General features: G+C 39.6%; 1 protein-coding gene across 2 annotated transcripts in view; it reads right to left on the minus strand.

The window, feature by feature from the left end:
• Positions 1–19881, minus strand: part of LOC125454752 (son of sevenless homolog 1) — a 248421-nt gene that overhangs the window by 83212 nt on the left and 145328 nt on the right. For both annotated transcript variants that reach the window (XM_048535905.2, XM_048535904.2), the window contains exons 2-5: positions 14052–14177; positions 8709–8840; positions 4494–4658; positions 33–233 (exon numbers count right to left, since the gene is read on the minus strand). In XM_048535905.2, the coding sequence (XP_048391862.1) occupies positions 33–233; positions 4494–4658; positions 8709–8840; positions 14052–14177 (624 nt within the window). The remainder of the gene's footprint in view (positions 1–32; positions 234–4493; positions 4659–8708; positions 8841–14051; positions 14178–19881) is intronic.

Raw genomic sequence — 19881 nt, forward strand, 5'->3', positions numbered from 1 at the left:
TTGAAAAAGGTATTCATAAAGTTTCAACTTACATTTGCAGAAAACAGCTTAACATCTGATACAAAAGGTTCCCTGAAGACTTTGATGATGAGATTCAATTCCCTCAGATACTGCCGAATCTCAGACATGTACATCTTCACTAAATCATAATACGTTTGCTCGCCAGTGGTAATAGGTTCCTCTTCAATCACACCTAGATCTTCCTCATCTTGATGAAACATATCCATTAGTACCTAGAAAACATAGTTGTTGTTTTCATTTTCCACACTGTGCAATTGAAGAAAATTCAAAATGCAAACGAAAATGGTTTGCTGTCTTGAGGCATCAACTTACAGAAAAAGTAAACACAATGTTAAATTTACCACAAAAAGACTTCGCAAGTTGAGCACAACTGCATTCCTGCAGTTCTCCCTAGATTACTATGAAAAGTTTCCTAAACATCATTAGTTCTTTGTTCAGGACCAGCAAGAGAACCATTAGCATGAATGACCCATCACACAGGCCTCAGAATAACTTTAAACAATTTTTCAAGTGTCAAGTTGCTTCCAATTCAACATTACACCCACAGGTTTATTTCTGGCCAGATTCAGTCCTACACTGACATTACAGGTTTTCCATTTGCCTTCATTTTTGATTTTCCCTTCACCAATCTGGGACAAAATGGATTGTTACTGCATCAGAAGGTGGAAAAAAATGCAAGAACAATAGAGCTTGATTTTAACTCTAATAGCAGACTTAAGTTTGATAAAGTTGTTGGCTTGCTTTCATTCAGACATTTTGTCAGCATGCTAGGTAACATCATCAGTGAGGCCTCTGGTGAAGCAATGTTGTTCTACTCCACTTGGAATTTTTACTGCCTGGTCCGGTATGGTGAGTTGTGTCATTTCCAGTTCTGTTCGATATGGGTTTGTATATGGGGTCTAATTCTATAAGTCTGTTGATTGCATTATGGATTGAGAATGGGAATTCATGTGCATGTCTATGTTTTGCTTGAGTTGATAAATCATACTTGGACTGACACACAATAGCAACTGATACAATAAAATCTTAAGCAGCGTCTCCAGTAGTCATGACACTTACTTGCTACTTTACTAGAAGTACATACAGAAGACACTTAAAAATCCGGGAAACACTGCATGCAATGAACAGAATCAAGTTGCAAAGCCAGGAGAAGAGACTAACATACAGTCCAAGCATCTACAACTTGAAACTTCAAACTTAGTACAAGCAAAATATCAAGACTTAGGAAAACTAGAGGGCATAAGTGCTCCATGATCACGTGGATTAATTCTCCTGTGCCAAGCACAGTTATAGCTTTGACCAAAGGTGGGGTGAAAATCTACTATTGGCATTAATTTTGCTACTGGTTAGTGTTAAAGCTTACGTGGGATATGGAATATTAAAATAAAGTTTAAATGTGTTAGCTCAATGTTAATAAAGTACTGTGAAGTTGAACTGAAGCATAGGCAAATTGGTACTCAATGTACAAGTTGAGCCAAACAAGAGAGTGAGCTTTCAGACAATATTCTGAAATGGCCAACAATAAAACATATTACCTTACTCGATTGGTCACCATGTTTTTCTCTATTTTAGAGAAACCAAAGCCTGGTAAACCCAATAATCTTTAGAAGATGACAAAGTAAGTTATCACTGCCATTTCATGAAATATCTGAGCATCTATTTTATTTTTTAAAAGTATACACTAAGAAACAAAATGTCAACTTTAACCTATAAGAGGTCTTCTTTGTATTGAAACCAAATGGAATACTTAACAGCCTGCAATACAACTAGTTCTGATCTGGGATTTTGCTCTACAGTTACGTAAACAGTGTGTTAGAGGTTAAAAATCTATTATCTTAAATATATACCATGACACAGACAATGATTTACAGGAACATTATAGCAGCATAGGGCCTTTTGAATCAATAGAAATTGAAACCAAATTCTACTACTTTCACATTTATCCATCTTTCCCGGCCAAAGAAAAAGCTATCCTGACAAAGCGTAAGCTGTATAATGCTGGTAAGCTTGAATTAACTAAGCAGAAGTTTTTAACCTGGGGAGTTCTGAGAGTTGGCTTGTCCCATCAGCGGCTTCTCATGAGATAATTTCATCTATGCAGACAAACTGAGGAGAATGTAAAAGTCCAAATCTGAGATATAAAAAGACTATTTGTGTGCAGGCTGGACATGATGAGCATGCAGCCATAAAAATTACTTTGTATATCATAGATTTATCTTGGTCGGTCTTTTGATCATTTATGTGTTAATAGGTTTTCTAACAAATAAAACAGTGAGAATAGGTTCTTACTACCAGAATTGTAGATTCAAGTGCTTTGGTTTGTTTGAAATGGAGTTGGGTAGCTGGCCACTTGGCTTAGACGATGGCTTGGAGGGGGCAAGAATGTGGTGCTGAAAACAAAAGCTTCTGGTCTGAGTGTGCCATAAGGCAGTAACCTGTATTGAGATTTCACATTGAGATGAAGAAACAGGAGCTTTCAGCCTAAATTGTAGCTGCCAGCCTAATTCAGACTGGCTAACTCAGCAAGGTTCAAAGACTGAATCTGCTGTGTCGCTCACAATCATACTGGGTGATACACTGACAAAGTGCACGTGCCATACAACGTTGGGGGAAAGACGGGGCTTGCTCATCTCTGTTTCATATTTAGCTGGATATGATGTCATGCATTCTTCAATGTCTTCAATTTGACGTAATAAAATATTGACAATGTGCTTTACAGAATCCGTAGAATCCCTATAATGTGGGAACAGACCATTTGACCCAACAATTGCTCACCGAGCCTCCGAAGTGCATCCCACCTAAACCCAACCCATGATGCTATTCATGTAAACCCACATTTCCTGTGGCTAATGCACCTAATCTACACATCCCTGAACACTATGGGCAATTTAGCATGGCAAACTCACATAACTTGCACATCTTTGAACTGTAACAGGAAACCTGAGCACCCAGTTGAAGCCTACACAGGCATGCTTCTTTAACAGGCAAATGAATCAGGTTTGGGTACCTGTGTCTTTGAATTAAGACGGGGTGCAAAGGATGAAAGGGGGATGGCCTTAGTCACTAAAGGTGATAAGGTTGGATAAATAATGTTTCTTACTCAATTTCCCTTGTGTCACGTGGTTTATTTGAATCACTGGTTCTTAATGTAATGTTGGGATTTAGTTCTGAAGTACTAATTATGTTACTGGTGTTCAAAGAGGGGCCTTGGAGGCAGAGGAGTATTGCTTTGAGGTTGAAAAAGCATATTCCAAAACAAAATCAATATATTTAAGAACATTTAAAATAGAAAAAAAGCAATTCTGTACTTTATTTACAATAAAAATATGGTTGTAAAAGTTTGTCTGGCATTCCAGGAGAATTCAAGTTTCTCCACTACAGTGATGGCCTTTGATGCTTTGAGAAAAACTTGAAACCTCTTTTTATCCCAAAATAAAGCTGTGGTTTGTCCTGGAAAGGATGAAATTGGACACCTTGGCAAGCATTTTAGTTTCAAGATATACCCATTTGATCTGAGGCTGCTTTAGGGATATAAGTTAAATAGCATGAATGAATAGACAGCTGATTGATCACAGCTGGTCTCAGTGTCTGCAGTTCAGAACAGATTCTGTTCGTTAATATAAAAATAAAAACTGCCAGAAGCACTCAACAATTATGGAAGCATCTGTGTAGAGAAACAGAGTTTACATTTCAACAGTACTGGGAAAGGTTATAGATTTTGAGTAAGGGATAGGGGGGAAAACACAGGACACAGCAAGGTTTGTGACTGCATGAAAGTCAGGCGGAATTAAATAACCCAATAGCTCATCTCTTGCAGGGCAAAAGTGAATGGTGATGGGTCAAGATAAAGAAACAAAGAAGCAAAAGATGCATCTCAAGCAGATATACTGCTAACAGGACAGCATCAAAAACAAAACATAGAGATAATAGTCTGAAATTGCTGAACTCAAATATAAAGCCCAGAAGGCTGTAAAGTGCCTAAGTGAAAGGTGAGCTGCTGTTCCTCAACCCTCCATGGAGTTTTACAGGGACAATGCAGAGTGTAACAATGTTAACGTGATAGCAAGACAGAAGATTTAAAAGACCGGCCACCTGAAGCTACCGTTACGCTTTCGGACTGAATGGATATGTTCCATAAAGCAATCGTCCAATCTGCATTTGGTCTCTCCCATGTCGGGGAGACACATTTTGAGTGTGAATGTAGGACACTAGATTTGAATTTATACTCATAAATTACAGCTTCATCGAGAAGGAATGGTTGGTGTTTTCAATGGTAAGGAGAAAAGAGGTCTAAGGACAGACACTGCATTTGCTGGTTGGTAGTAAGATGTCCCCAGACTAAGTAAGAGATTTCCATCAACCAAACAAATCATATTTCCTTCGTTGTCAGTGAAAAGCATGGCTTTCATAGAGTAAATAAAGAATATTAGTAAAACAAAAAAAAACTGGTTAGCAAATGGATATTTTCTTGCCTTATCAGCACACATAGCCACTTTAATGTCTTGTTGGGTGATTTCATAGTGCCGTATGTTTCGTACATAATTGCCTGCTAGCTTAAGTATGTCAGCAGATATGTACTCCAATACTGCAACAATGTAAACAGAAACTTGATGGTCGACTTTGTAACCAAGAACCTCCTGAAAGATGAAGCAAAATAACAATCAAATATTGAACCCAAGAAACAAACAGATTTTCAACGTTCATTCTTCAATTCAGAGTATTACCACTCTAGATTTGGAATAGATACAAAGATCAGAAACAAAATTCTCAAGGTACAATGACTTGAGGTTTTTTTGAAATAAATTGGTTCATGTTCACATTTTACAGTTATTTTAAAAAGAAGTGATAAGACAATAAACAAGAGAATCTATGATTAAAAGCAAAAATACCGCAGATGTTGGAAATCTAAAACAAACAGAATGCTGGAGGATCTCAGCAGGTCTGGCAGCATCTGTGGAGAAAACATTTTGAGTGCAGAATGACACTAAGTGGAGTTTACTGTGATTATTAGCTTCTGCTGGTTTGGATGGGAGTTTATTTTCTGAAGAACTGCGCATAATTAATTTTAGAATCAACAAACAAACTAATTTGGGGAAATGCTCTTAAGAGGTTTTAGTTTTCCAATAAAATTTCAAATTATTTTACACATTCCCTTGGAGTGTATCTGTTCAAGATCCCTACCCTTCATAACATAATGACGCCTTTGTCACCATGAAGAGAGAAATTGACAGGTGGATCAATCCTAGATATTGTGTGGGGCACAAGATTGGAGGCAGTAGTCTCCAGGCTAGCCACTAGGATACTCAAAATACTGATCAAATCGCTGGAAATACTCAGGAAGTCAGGCATTGTGGACAGAGAAACTGAGTTACTGCTTCAGGTTGATGTTTCTTTTTATTAGAGTCAGACTTTAGTAGCCCACAGCTTAATAGGAGGATGTCTCAAAACAGAATAAGAGTTCCAAATGTTTCTGTTGTTGTATCAGTAGTGAGAAATTTGGGTTTAAGGGCTCAGGATATCTGGTGGTGTTGGTGGTGGAGATAGTTGGTAGGGGGTGCGGAATTCTTAAAATTTGGGAACATGTTGCATGACCTCAGTTGCAAGACTAGGTATCATTCTATATTAATACCTGGTATTGGAAATTGTTAGCTGCATCATGCTCCAGAAACATTTCTCACATCCCCAGTCATATTCAGCAGCAATAATGTAGCCTTGTATGAAGACTGTTACAAACTGAAGACTGTTTGTAATGTCTTGTTAACACCCAAAATATTCCTTTCTGCTCTGGTTCAACGGTTGGTGTCTTTCAGATGTTGCCCATACCAATGGTCATAAAGGCACGCTTATTTCATGAGCCTCATTTATCTTTCTCTACAGAAGGCAAAATAATGAACTGACAAATGCCATTTTTCTTTTAGTGCACTGCCTTATTTGCACAATCGTTAATCTTTCTCTTCAATTGCCGGATTTAAGAAACATGTGCCTTGCATTCTGACCTTCAGCCAAGGACAGAACCTCCTCTTCCTAAGTCTTTCGTTTCATTCAGTTGACTTTGAGTCAATTGACTATCCCAGCCACCGAAGAGCAGGACCACTGGCATTACATGACAATGAGTCCACACAGAATTCAAAAGAACAGTTTCACAGAGAAACAGGTGTAAACAATTACTGGAATGGTCATGTCCCTTCCTCTGAGACAGAGACCCAGGCTCAAGTCCCAGCTGCACCATTAGTGTGCAATAAGGTCTCTCAACAGGTGGATTAAAAAAAAAGTTTCATTGCCTGAGGGTTTCTGACCCCAGAGGTAGAAGCCCTATCTCTCAGCTCAGAATTCTGGGTTCACATCTCACCTGCTCCACTGGACAGGTTGATGAGAAAATATATTTAATTGACTGTAGCATATTATGAGTTAAGATGGGGTGTCTGAACCAACAGCGAGTAAATCAGCATTTTGATTCTGCACAAATGACACATCTCAAAATGGGATACCCTTCTGAATAATATCAAAATGGGCCCAATCTAAAGCACATTTGCCACTGCATTGTCATTCACGGTGGTAGATTTTGAATTTGACACAGAAAATGCATTGTCCAGCTAGGTCAACGTTTCAAGAATGAGCAGATTATCCCTCAGACCATCAGATAGAATTAGGCCATTTGGCCCATTGAGTCTGCCTCGCCATTTGATCATGGGTGATATGTTTCTCAACCCCATTCTCCAGTCTTTTCCCTGTAACCCTTGATGCCTTTACCAATCAAGGACCTATCTCTATCCTAAATACACTCAATGAACTTGACATATACGGCGTTCCACAACAATGAGTTCCACAGGTTAACTACCCACTGGCTGAGGGAATTCCTCCTCATTTCAGCTCTAAAGGGTCAGCTCTTCACTCAGAAGCTGTGCCTTCAGATCCTAGTCTAGTGTAGGACTGGAAATATCTTCTCAGCATCCACTCTATCCAGGCCTCTCAGTATTCTGTAAGTTTCAATGAGATTCCTCCTCATTCTTTTAAACTCCATCAAGTACACACTCAGAGTGCTCAACTGCTCCTCATATGGGAAGTCCTTCATCCCCAGGATCATACTCGTAACCTCCTCTGGACAACCTCCAGTATCCTTCCTGACATACAGGGCCCAAAACTGCTCTCAGCATTCCAAATGCGGTTGGACTCTAGTATTTTTTACAGTCTCAGCTGTACCTCTCTGCTCTTGTATTCTAGCCCTCTTGATATGAATGCCAACATTGCATTTGCCTTCCTAACTGAATCTGTATGTTAACCTTAAGAGAATCTTGAACCAAGACTCACTAGTCCCTTTGTGCTTCATATATCTGATGTCTTTCCCCATTTAGAAACTAGTCTCTATCTCTTCTTCCTAACAAAGTGCAAAAGCTCACACCTGGCCATATTGTAATCCATCTGCCAAGTTTCTCCCTCCACCTCTCCTAACCTGTCCAAGTCTTTATCAACCTTTCCACTTCCTCAACACTACCTATCTTTCTGTCATCTGCAAAGTGAGCAACAATGCCCATTCCAACAAATTGGTGAGCAAATTCCACCTTTACTAACTGCAAAACAAGTACTTCCTACATGTCACAACATTGGATTCCAATCCAAAGACAAGAGAAAAATTGTAGCCAATATGCAAACCAATTTAGTTCTGGAGTCATAGAGCATGGAAACAGGCCCTTTGGCCCAACTCGTCCATACTGAGCGGTTTCCTAAACTGAACTAATACCACTTGCCTTATTGTGCTCCATATTCCTCTGAACCTTTCCTATCCATATAGCTGTCCAAATAGCTTTTAAATGTTGCGATTATACCCATGTCCATCACTTCCTCTGGCAGCTCATTTCATATATGCACCAGCCTCTGTGCAAAAGTTGCCCCTTAGGTCCCTTTTAAATCTCTTCCCTCTCACCTATGCCATCTAGTTTAGGACCCCACTACTCTGGGGAATAAACCTTGGCTCTTTGCCTTATGTATGCTCCTCATGATATTATAAACCTCTAGAAGGTCACCCATCAGCCACCTATGCTCCTAACCTATCCAGCCTCTCCCCTTAATTCAAACCTTCCAGTCTCAGGAACACTGAGGCACAAGGACAAAATGGAGACTGACACAGAAACAGAAACACAACTACCAATTGTGGCTGAATGCAATAGAAGTAGTTTTAGGATTCATCGATGCCATCCCACAGATATTGCATAAACTCCACCCTTTCCCTGGAAGATGAATGTTTAAGGGAATACAATCAGAACTGCATAGTGTAGTTATCATGGTTATGCCCAGTGGTCAGATATCCTGGACAGCAGACCAGGGACAAAGAAAAACTACAATAAAATTCACATTTCTTGCAGCTTTTGCCTTTTGGGTCGACTAGTGAAGAACTTCCCAACAACTCCTGAGCCTCTTTGTAAACATAGTGGAAACTGTATTTTATTCCAAAAATATGACAGATAACAAACAGAATTTCTACAAAGGAAGAAACTTGGATTATAAACCTAAAACAACATTTTAGGCCTGCCTAAATACAAAATAATTTAGGACGATTCAATGATTAATGCCTGGTAGTCGCTGAATACCGCAGCCACAACAGCAGTACTCCTTGACAAGTTCCTCATCCATTAATTAAATTTAACTCCCAAGTGTTCTAAAAATCATAAATATAACACTGCAAATCTTACCTTTAGAAGAGGGTGAATTTTGTCAACAGGCAACAAAAGAGGATTTCTACGTTTACGTTTTTCTATGGCTGATTGAGCATCAGCAATGGCCCATTTGTCGATTGGATGTGGGAATGATTTCTGCACACGTTCCTAGAAAGAGATTTTCAATAAAGCTGTATTTTGTGATTTCAGTCATTCGTCACTCGCACAACACTGATATTTATTAACATATTCAAATGTTAATTTACTCCGAATACTAATTTGAAAATTTTAATATTCATCTCAACAAGCCATCCTTCCCTGCACACAAATACTCAGAGGCTAGTTCTCTGATGTTTAAAGACAATTTCCTTGCACTGCCTAAACAATATTGATCAAATTTGTGTCAATACTAAATCAGACAGATATAATGTGGACAGGAACAAATAGAGAAGCCGGGAAGTTTAAGCCCAATGACAATGTAGTGCTAAACAGTCATTTGATTATACAGAACACTAGTATTGTTGAAAAAAATACATTCTGTCAAATGTTCTCATCTTGTACTCTTCAGGATAGATCAACCTGTTTGATTTCAAATTTAAACAAAACCTGACTGTTAAAGGGCAATCAGCATGAATCGTTGAATTCTCCATGGCAATGTCACTGCCTATCATTGCACACTTTGTCAACCAATCAGCACTCTCCTTGCATGCAGGATAAATGTTAGTTTTCTCTTTGAATTTGTGCTCTTGCAAAATGCTGTGTTGACTGGATGACTAAAGTGACTTTTCTCCGCAATGTTGCTCAATACTACCAAGCTCAAAGTCAACCTTTGGGGAATTAACTTCACATAGCCTCCAGGTTACGACTTTGGATTCAGTCTGCATGTTTGTTACAGCTACTGCATTGATACAATAAATAAAAATTAAAAATCGACAATGGTGATAAATTCATAAATTATGGCACATGCAGTAACTTCTTGAATAATGAAATACAATCTTACAGAATTTGGAGGAAAAAAATGGTAAATTGTCTTCAGAAGGTCTCACATCTGCTATGAATTGATACTATTCTGAAAGCATCTGATCATTGAAATAAATGTTAATAAGTAGTACAGTCAAAACAAATATGTGACCGACGCTGAACTGTATTACATCTTCAAGATGAGGCATTTTGAATCAAATGCTGATGCAGCATGTCTCAAGGGGAGTGTCTGGCTCTAGTACAAGTAACAGTATTCTTAAATAAGCAGATGTTTCTTCTTGGATGTATGAACCACTTTAAGTGCTAATATATGTAGCAATTAACTGATTTGTTGGGTTAAACCAGAATTACTACATAATCATAGCTTCACAGATGTGAAAACCTCTCTGAAACCCCAGCACATCCCAAGCTTCATGGTATCATGCAATTCTCATTGCCAGCAGACCACTGTGCATTTCAACCATTAATGCAGAAACCATACATCAAATGAAACATTTGAATCTTAACATAAATTTAAATAATCCCAAAACATAGTTGAAATTATGCCATAGATTTGAAAATTTCAACAAAATTTGTACTTGGTTCACAGACCTAAAAAATACTGGTGAAGGCAATATATCTAATTTATTGAATTTAAGGCAGCAGCAAATTAAAGAATAACTGTTTCAATGCAGACGTTTTTCATACAGGTTCTAATTTTTAAAATATTAAAAGGAGGGAAACAGGCAATTCATTAAGGCAGCAACCTTGGTTGAAAAGTGTACTGCCAGAAATGAAGTCATAAAAGGAGATCAAGCCTGATGAACGATAATAATAGTTAAATGGGAGGTAATTTGGCACTTGAGAGGAAATCCTTCAGCAGCTATTACTTAAGGCAGGAAAAAGCAGAAGCAGTTAGTGTCAATAAACATCAATGGTGATGTGGCCCTCATCACCAAGACACATGTTGGTTGTTCTCCCCAGTTTAGTGGTACTATTTCCTTCTTTGAGCATCTCACTCTGTTTCAGTCCTCTCAAATCACTTTTAAAATTATCTAAGGACCTCCTAACATTCATCTCGACCTTCTCCTCAAGATGTCCCCATCTCTTTCTTCCTTCTTACTTCACATCATAGTTAGTTGACAGAACAAGTAACCATTTGGTTCATCCAGTTTATGACAGTTCATGTGTGCCTAGGTATTTCTATCCTTGTACTCACTGTGGAATTGTACTCTTTAGTTTGTATTACTTCTACTCCTCCCACCAGAAAAGTAAAACGCTTCACATTTCTCAACATTAAATTCTTCTCTATCAGACCCACCTACTCTACCAATCCATGCCCTCCTCAAGTCTATCAACATCCAGTTCTTAATTCACAAGAAATCTTATTCTAAGATTTGTGTCATCTAAAATTTTGAAATTATGCTTTATATTGCTAAGTCCAGGTATTAACATAGTTGAACAGCAGTCAATTTGAAGAATAACTGTTTACCATTATGGTTTCCTATCCCTCAGCTAACTAGATAACAGTACTGTTATCACCTCTTTCATTACATGGATTTCAAGTTGCCGGTAAGCCTGGGACATAGCACTTTAATAACACCTTTGGTAAATCGACAGAGGTGACAAAAATCACACCACACTCAAATATGTTACAAAGAAATTCAACCATATTAGTTAAACATAATGATATGTCCTTAGATTTATGCTATCTTCCCTTCAAGAGTCCATTTGTCCAGATGACCATTAAGTTGATCCTGAAATGTCATTTTGAAAGCTTTCCCAGCACAGATTCAATTGATGGATCTGTAACTGTTGGATTTATAAAACTTTTAGGGACAAGGGTGTTCATCTTACAATTCCCCAATTTTCCCGGCTTACTTTCCAGACCTTACTGGATAGAGGTTGGTCCAGGTGTTTTAGCTGCTATGTAATTACACTTCTAAGATACTCAGGTGAAAGTCTTTTGTGGTGCACTGATAGTGACCCCTACTACTTCTGAGCCAAGAGACCTGGGTTCAAGTCCCAACTGCTCAAGCTGTACGTCATAACAACTCTGAACAGGTTGATTGGGTAATATCTACTGTTGCTTTCTTGGAGCCATAAGGCCCGAATTCAAATCTCACCTGCTCCAGAAGTACGCGATAATATCTCTGAACAGACTAATTCAAATTTATTTTTGGTAGTGTCCTTAACCCTGGACCAGAAGTCCTGTACTCCAGTCTGCCTGCTCTGAAAATGTGTCAAAACAGATTGATTAAACATGTGTAGAGGTTCCTATAGTGCAGTGGTAGTGTCCTTACATCCGAGTGAGGAGGCTCATGTTCAAATCCCACCTGCTTCAGAGACCCGTTTGGGAGTCGTGAGATCTTGTTGCAGCTCTATAAAACTTTGGTTAGACCACACTTGGAGTGCTGCGTCCAGTTCTGGGCGCCCTATTATAGGAAGGATGTGGATGCTTTGGGGAGGGTTCGGGGGAGGTTTGCCAGGATGCTGCCTGGACTGGAGGGCTTATCTTATGAAGAGAGGTTGACTGAGCTCGGTCTCTTTTCATTGGAGAAAAGGAGGAGGAGAGGGGACCTAATTGAGGTATACAAGATAATGAGAGGCATAGATAGAGTTGATAGCCAGAGACTATTTCCCAGGGCAGAAATGGCTAGCACGAGGGGTCATAGTTTTAAGCTGGTTGGTGGAAAGTATAGAGGGGATGTCAGAGGCAGGTTCTTTACGCAGAGAGTTGTGAGAGCATGGAATGCGTTGCCAGCAGCAGTTGTGGAAGCAAGGTCATTGGGGTCATTTAAGAGACTGCTGGACATGTATATGGTCACAGAAATTTGAGGGTGCATACATGAGGATCAATGGTCGGCACAACATTGTGGGCTGAAGGGCCTGTTCTGTGCTGTACTGTTCTATGTTCTAACAGATTGATTAGAAAATATCGACTCAGATGAAGGCCAACGTTTGGCTAAGTAGCATGAGTCACGTTTAGAGAATAACTTGAGTTGGCAAGTCTTGTGGTGAAGTGGTAATGTCTCTACTTCAGGACCAGAGGATCCAGTTACAAGTCCGACTTGTTCTGGGTGTGTGTCCTATCATATCCAAACAGACTGATCGAAAACATATAAACAGAGTGTTGGCTGGGACTGTGGGTTAACAGGCAAACAGCACATAACAACTGTTTATTAACAGAATGCAACATTATCAGGAAAAGGATCCACGTCTAACTTCAAAACAAAACCCGAAAAGAACGGAGGATGCTGTAAATCAGGAATAAAAACAAAAGTTGCTGGAAAAGCTCAGCAAGTCTGGCAGCATCTGTGAAGAAAAAAAATCAGAGTTAATGTTTCGGGTCCGGTGACCCTTCCTCTGAAAAGGGACACTGGACCCGAAACATTAACTCTGATTTTTTTCTTCACGGATGCTGCCAGACCTGCTGAGCTTTTCCAGCAACTTTTGTTTTTGTTCCACGTTTAACTTTATATCTCATCATCTGATTGCAGATTTAAATAAAAAATCTCTCCAATTTCTGCCCGTTATCTCCCAGCCATGCCCGCCTCTTCCAATATTACCATTTCACCTACCCAAATTGGGCCAAAAGAACCTTTGGCAATGGCTTCTGTTTCCAATGCTCTACTCATTTCCTCAAAGATATTTGCCTTCAACTCACCTATCTGTTTGCTCTTAGCAACATCTAAAGCCACAGGCTCAGCTTCAAAAATACACACAGATTACCTTAGCTAAGACAATAACTTAAAGGACTACCAATTTCTACCCTTTCCCGGTTATCATTTTGGGAAACCCTGAAAGCTCTGCAATCCTGTCCACCCCGAGCTAAGCTGCAAAGCCTACATTGTGCTGCTTCATTACTAAGTCCAGCCTATCCACATTTATGATCACCCAGCTTCACCTGTACCTTAACCCTACTCCAGTTGAAATGCTTGTTTGTGCTTCTGTTATCTTCACATTAATTTACTGTAGGGTGGAACTTTCACAATATTGATTGATTCATAGCTGCATCTTCTGTCATGGTTTCAGTGACACAGGAGATAGTAACTGGTGTACGAGTTAGGTGTCATGCTGAATACAGGAGTATCATTTTGAAACTAGGAGGGTGGAGAAATCAATAACACCAGCATGGCTGAACTGAAAAAGAACAATGATATTGTAAAGAAGAGTATTAGATGGAGCCTGGGGGTTGGAAGGTAAAAGGAAGAAAAGGGGAACTGTACAAGTTTGAATTGAAAGCAAAGACAATGGAAGAAAAGTGCTAACTTATGAAATAAAATGAAAAGGTTCTCCCAAATAACTTCTTCACTGCAAAATGAATGTAAGTCAAGATGAGCAATTAAATGCTTCACAAAGAGAAAGATTTGGATCTCCCGATGCAATTCAAGTACTTTTAACGCAATATCACCTCACCTCCACATCTTGAACACTACGAGGTTGGGCTAAACAAAGCATGCTCAGCAACTGTAGGATTAGCTCTTCAATGTATTGCAAGGCATCCTCAGTAGAGGCAAGTTTGGGATGTACCTGTTGTTGAACCTGACAACAGCAAATGGAAAAAGAATTAACAACTGAAAAACAAACAACTGAACTGTTAATCGACGCAAATATAGCAAAATTTTAAAATCTCATGTCATACTTCAAATACTGAAAGAAAATCAAACCACACCTGTTGCATTTCAGGTTGCACACTTTTCAATTGCATGATTGAAACAATTATTTTTTCTTTGGATCATGACAGCTGTGGAAGGTCATTTAGCTCACCCAAATTCATTTACACAGGAAGATCAAGTCAAGGTTATAAATTTAGGTCTGGAAAAAGTAATCTCTTGGGCACAGTGGTATCAGTCACTGACATATGCTGTTCTAAGAGTCTCACTTCTCTGGAAGTTGACCACCTGGGACCAAACATATAATAGCTAAATTTGCGAAAGACACCAAGATAGGTAGGCAGCTAAGTTGTCAAGAGGAGAAAGAGCATGTACTAAAGGGATGTGTGCGTCTTGAGTGCGAGGCACAAAAAAACCTGCTAGATGTGGGTAAATGGGAGGTTTTCCACTTTAGTAGGAGGAACATGAAAGCAATACACTAATTATATCCAGAAGAAAGTTGTAAAACTCAGGTGCAGAAGGTTAGTGGTGCCCTGAAACATTAGTCACAAAAATTTAGAATGCAGGAACAGCAATCATTAGGAAGACAACTGGAATGTTGCCATTTATAGGATAGACCACATCTAAAGTACAGTTTGGTCTCTTATTTGGGAAAAAACACAAGACATTTGCTTAGAAGCAGCTCAGAGGTTAATTCAACAAATTTCCAAAATGAAGGGCTTTTCTCACTAAGAATCATTGAACAGGTTGTGCCTGTATACATTGCAGTTTAAAATGTGTGCAGTCCTGAGCACCATATTACAAGAAAGATTTGATTGCACTAGAGTGGATGCAGAAGAGATTCACCAGAATGTTGCCTGTGCTAGAACAACACAGCTATGAAGAGAAACTTGATAGGCTGGGTTTGTTTTCCCGAGAGGGAGATAGATGCAGGGGGCATTTGCATGAGGCGTACAAAGTTTTGAAGCACAAAGTAGATGGGGAGAAATTTTCCCCATAGCAGAGGGGTCAATAATAGGGAGTCACAGTTTTAAGTGAGGATTATGAGGAAAAATGTTTTCACCAAGAGTGTAATGGGTATCTGGAATTCACTGACCAAAAGGGTGGTAGAGGCAGGAACAATCAAGACATTTTAATAGTATTTATATGGTAATGCCAAAGCATACCAAGCTATGGACCAAGTGCTGGTAAATAGGATTAGGATAGATTAATATGACGATGACTGACATGGACACTATGTGCTGAAGGGTTTCTTTCCATGCTATAAAAACGGTATCTAAAGTCACATGACAACATGTTGCAGTTGAACAGGTTTACTTGGAATCAGAGATAATGGGAACTGCAGATGCTGGAGAATCAGAGAGTACAAAGAGTGCTTCTCTCTCACTTCACCTAATGAAGGGGCTACATTCCAAAAGCTTGTGATTTCAAGTCAAGTGTGGAGCTGGATGAACACAGCAGGCCAAACAACATCTTAGGAGTGCAGAAGCTGATGTTTCGGGCCTGGGCCCTTCATCAGAAAATCTGATGAAGGGTCTAGGCCCGAAACATCAGCTTTTGCGCTCCTAAGATGCTGCCTGGCCTGCTGTGTTCATCCAGCTCCACACCTGACTTGAAATCACGAGCTTTTGGAATGTAGCCCCTTCATTAGGTGAAGTGAGAGAGAAGCACACAGATACAGAATTTATGGATGAAGAAATCAATGACAGAGAGATCAAAAGATCATACAAATGTTGTGGAGGAGTGTCAAATAATAAGTCCCTGCAGGTGAACAGAAGTGTTATACATTGTGAGTAAAGTGTCAACAGCTGAATAGCAAGTGAAGGGATGACATACAATCCAATTAAAAATAAGGTAGCGCTGGAGACAAACCAAATGCTGGAATAACATAATAGGTAGAAGAGTTGCATGCCGAGGGTCTAACCAAAGTAATAAGTAATCCAAAACTGTATCAACGAATTATGGTAGAGATCATAACACTTCATCTCAAAGTGATGATGTCAAAACAGGACAGAGAGCAAGATTTTATAGATACAGAAGTGTGGTTGGGTCACGTGTAGCATGACATGAATCCAAGGTCACAGTTGAGGCCATCTACACGGATACGGAACTTGGCTATCAGTTTCTGCTCGGCATGCTGCTTTGCTGTGTATCTCAAAGGCTATCTTGGAGGATGCCTACCCGGAAAATCGGAGGCTGAATATCCTTGACCACCGAAGTATTTCCCGACAGACAGGAGCATTCCTGTCTAGCAACTGTTGCATGGTGTACATCCATTGTAGTAGCATCTACATGGTCTCACCAATATACCCTGCATCAGGGCATCCTTGCATGCAGCATAGGAGATAGACAACCTTAGCTGAGTCACATGAGTATCCACCGTGTACATGGTGGGTGGTATTCGCACGTGATGGCATTATCCACGTCAATGATCTGACATGTCTTGCAGAGGTTGCCGGGACAGGGTTGTGTCGTGTTGTGCTCAACGTTCCCACCTAGTCGGGGAACACTTCAGAGGTAAAGAACATTCAGTTGCTGATCTTTGGGTAAGTGTCCTCCAAGGCGGCCTTCAATTGCCATGGGGAGATGGTTAGACTCTCTCTTGTTGGACATGGTCATAGCATTATGCACTGTACAAGCAGCAAACAATTTGCCACTCATTAGCCCAAGCCTCAATGTTATCCAGATCTTACTACTTGCAGACATGGGGTGCCTTATTCATTCCTGATTCAGCAGTATCTTTTGCACTGATGTGCTGGGTCCCCATCAAGGATAGGTCATTTATGGAGCCTCCTTCTGCTCCAGGTAATTGTTTAGTTGTCCACTATCATTCATGACTGGACTGAACTATCGGACTTGAATCTGATCCGTTGGTAACAGAATCACTTAGCTCTATGACATTATGCTTCTACCATGTGGCATCCAAGTCGTAATGTGCTCTAGTTTCACCAGCTGAAACCTCATTATCAATGGTATGTCTACCACTGTGCCTGGCACCTTTTCCTGCACTTTTAATTGAACAAAGTTTGAGCCTCTAGCTTAGTGGCAATGGCAGAGTGGGTAAGTGGGTTGGGTGGAATGGCCTGGCCATGCGACTGAGGTTGAATGAAATTCTGCCGCTGCTGAAGACCCACAGTACTTTAAGGATACCCAGTCAAGCTGCTAGACCCATTCAAAAATTTACCCCATTTAGCACAGTGATTGTGTCACACAACACAATGGAGGGCAACCTCAGCATGAGGACCAGACTTTGTATCTGCAAGCATTGTGGGTGGTCACTCCTACCATTATAGTCATTAACAGATGCAAGGTGGGCAGATGAAGCTGAAGTCAGGGGAAGCAGTACCATAATGATACTGTTACAGGACTGGTAATTCAGAACCCCAGTGCAATGTCCTGGGTTTAAATCTTACCAGGAAATCTGAATTCAGTGAAAATATGAAATTAATGAGGCCATATATCCACAGCCAGTTGACATAAATCCCATCTGGTTCACTTTCCTTTAACATAAAAGAAAACTGTCCTCCTTTAATGAGATTCCGAGAAAGCCATTAAGAGATGAGCCTTTTGTCGTTCCAATATTTATTAACAGGATTCAAACCCATGTCTCCAGAACGTGAACCTCGGTCTCTGGCACACCATTATGCCAACATTTCCCATTCTTCCGATCCACTTTTCTATTTGGAAGCCTATTCCACGCAGTGATCAGTTTGACAGAAGAATTTCTGGTACTCAATCCTAAATTTAGAACTTATTCATTTGAACCAATGTCCTTGCTTTAATCTCTAAATTAAATTTCAAATCTGTGTTCCATATTTCCTTTCTCCATTCTGTTAATGAATGTACATGCTTCTAAGATCTCTCCATCCTTCCTTCAAAATTCAGACTATTAACATTAGGGATCAGCCCAGTAGCTCCTCTTTGCATTGCCTCCAGCCTTTGACTACTCACCTCATGCCTCAGTGATTAGAATTGAGCAAAGGCTTTGAAGTGAAATTGGACTCAATCTATGCAAATAATTATAATTTCTCCCAATTTATTTTCTATGTTCTGACTATACTATTCAATATTTAGTGACTTCAGATTGCTGCTCTGCACTGGTTTATATTTCTGAAGCATCCAGTCTACTAATGTTCCCAGACAACTTTAACTTGATTTTTATCTATCTGAACACCATTCATAATCAGTGCATGCCAACTATTTTTCCTACACAGATTCAATACTTTACATCGTCCGCATGAAACAATGAACAAGGCTCAAACTTGGGGCTGCAATGAGATCACAAATATCCAAACTGCATTTCAGATTAATAGCTTCATAAAAGTGGCAAATGACCTGATATTCTCTATTACTTTACTGAGGTTTTGGCACAGCCCAAGCAGAATAATGAATCCCTGGTTTCTATAATCGAACAGATATTGTGAAGCAATGCGTTATATAATTGACAGCAAATAAAACTATAACATATTTTGCAGGAGCTGTCAGATATAATCTTGGAAACATTTATCTATCACTAGTATAAACAAACTCTTCACATACCAAAGTAATCACACTGAGAAGCAAGAATCTTCTAAAAACGCTAATGAGAATACTACAAAAATGGAGATTAACTGATCTACTGGACACATATTTTAAGTACTCGCTGGAACTGACACGTCCATTCACAAAAAAAATTCCTAAAAACAATAATCCATGTAGGTCTGAGAAGTTTTGACATCAACATCAAGTCAGATCTTAATTGTACAAAACCAGTAAGTCCTCCTCAAGAGAGATAATATGAACTGTCCATGCTGGAATCAGAGATAACAGTGTGGAGCTGGAGGAGCACAGCAGGCCAGGCAGCACCTGAGGGGCAGGAAAGCAGTTGTTTCAGGTCAGGACCCTTGTTCAGAAGAAGGGTCCCAAACCGAAACGTCAACTTTCCTGTCCTCTGATGCTGCCTGGCCTGCTGTGCTCCTCCAGCTCCACACTGTTATCAAGTTCTCCTCAAGGAGGGCTGGTTTCTACTGCATAGAGTCTCAAATAACCAAGTTTAAAACGTGAACAGAAAAGGAAAAAGATGTAATTATAGATAGTGCAAAGCAAGTCACAGCTAACAAGTATAAATTCCCAACGATTATGCTGAAGGCAGCTCCAACATGCAATGAAATAATCATTCTGTTTTGACAGCATTGACTGAAGAATAAACACAAGCCAGAACACCAGCAAAATCCCTCATTTCTTTTTAGCATCATAATTATCAAATGATGCAGACAAAGGATAATACCATCACAATGCAACATTCTCTAGCTGCACTGTGAAGTTATCAGCCCTGTTCACATGCTCAAATCTTCAAGTGGTACTCCACTTAGGATCTTATTACTCAGAATTCAAGAACACTATTATTGATGAGTCAGTTTTGGGTAAATACCGTAGAGTTTGTAAAAAAAATTGTAAGAACAACCCTCACATGTGATCTAAGATGACACCAGCACCTACCAGGTAGCCTCAACATAATATGCCCTTATACTGAAGGAGTACCGCAATCTTATTTAAGAAACCCAATATCCATTTCCCTGTCAGTGCATCCAGGCCCTGCACTGCCTACTGTTTTAACCGACCAAGACATTTCACCCCATCTAAAAAAACCAAAG

The sequence above is a fragment of the Stegostoma tigrinum genome, chromosome 9, assembly GCF_030684315.1.
Source record: "Stegostoma tigrinum isolate sSteTig4 chromosome 9, sSteTig4.hap1, whole genome shotgun sequence".
Lineage (NCBI taxonomy): Eukaryota > Metazoa > Chordata > Chondrichthyes > Orectolobiformes > Stegostomatidae > Stegostoma > Stegostoma tigrinum.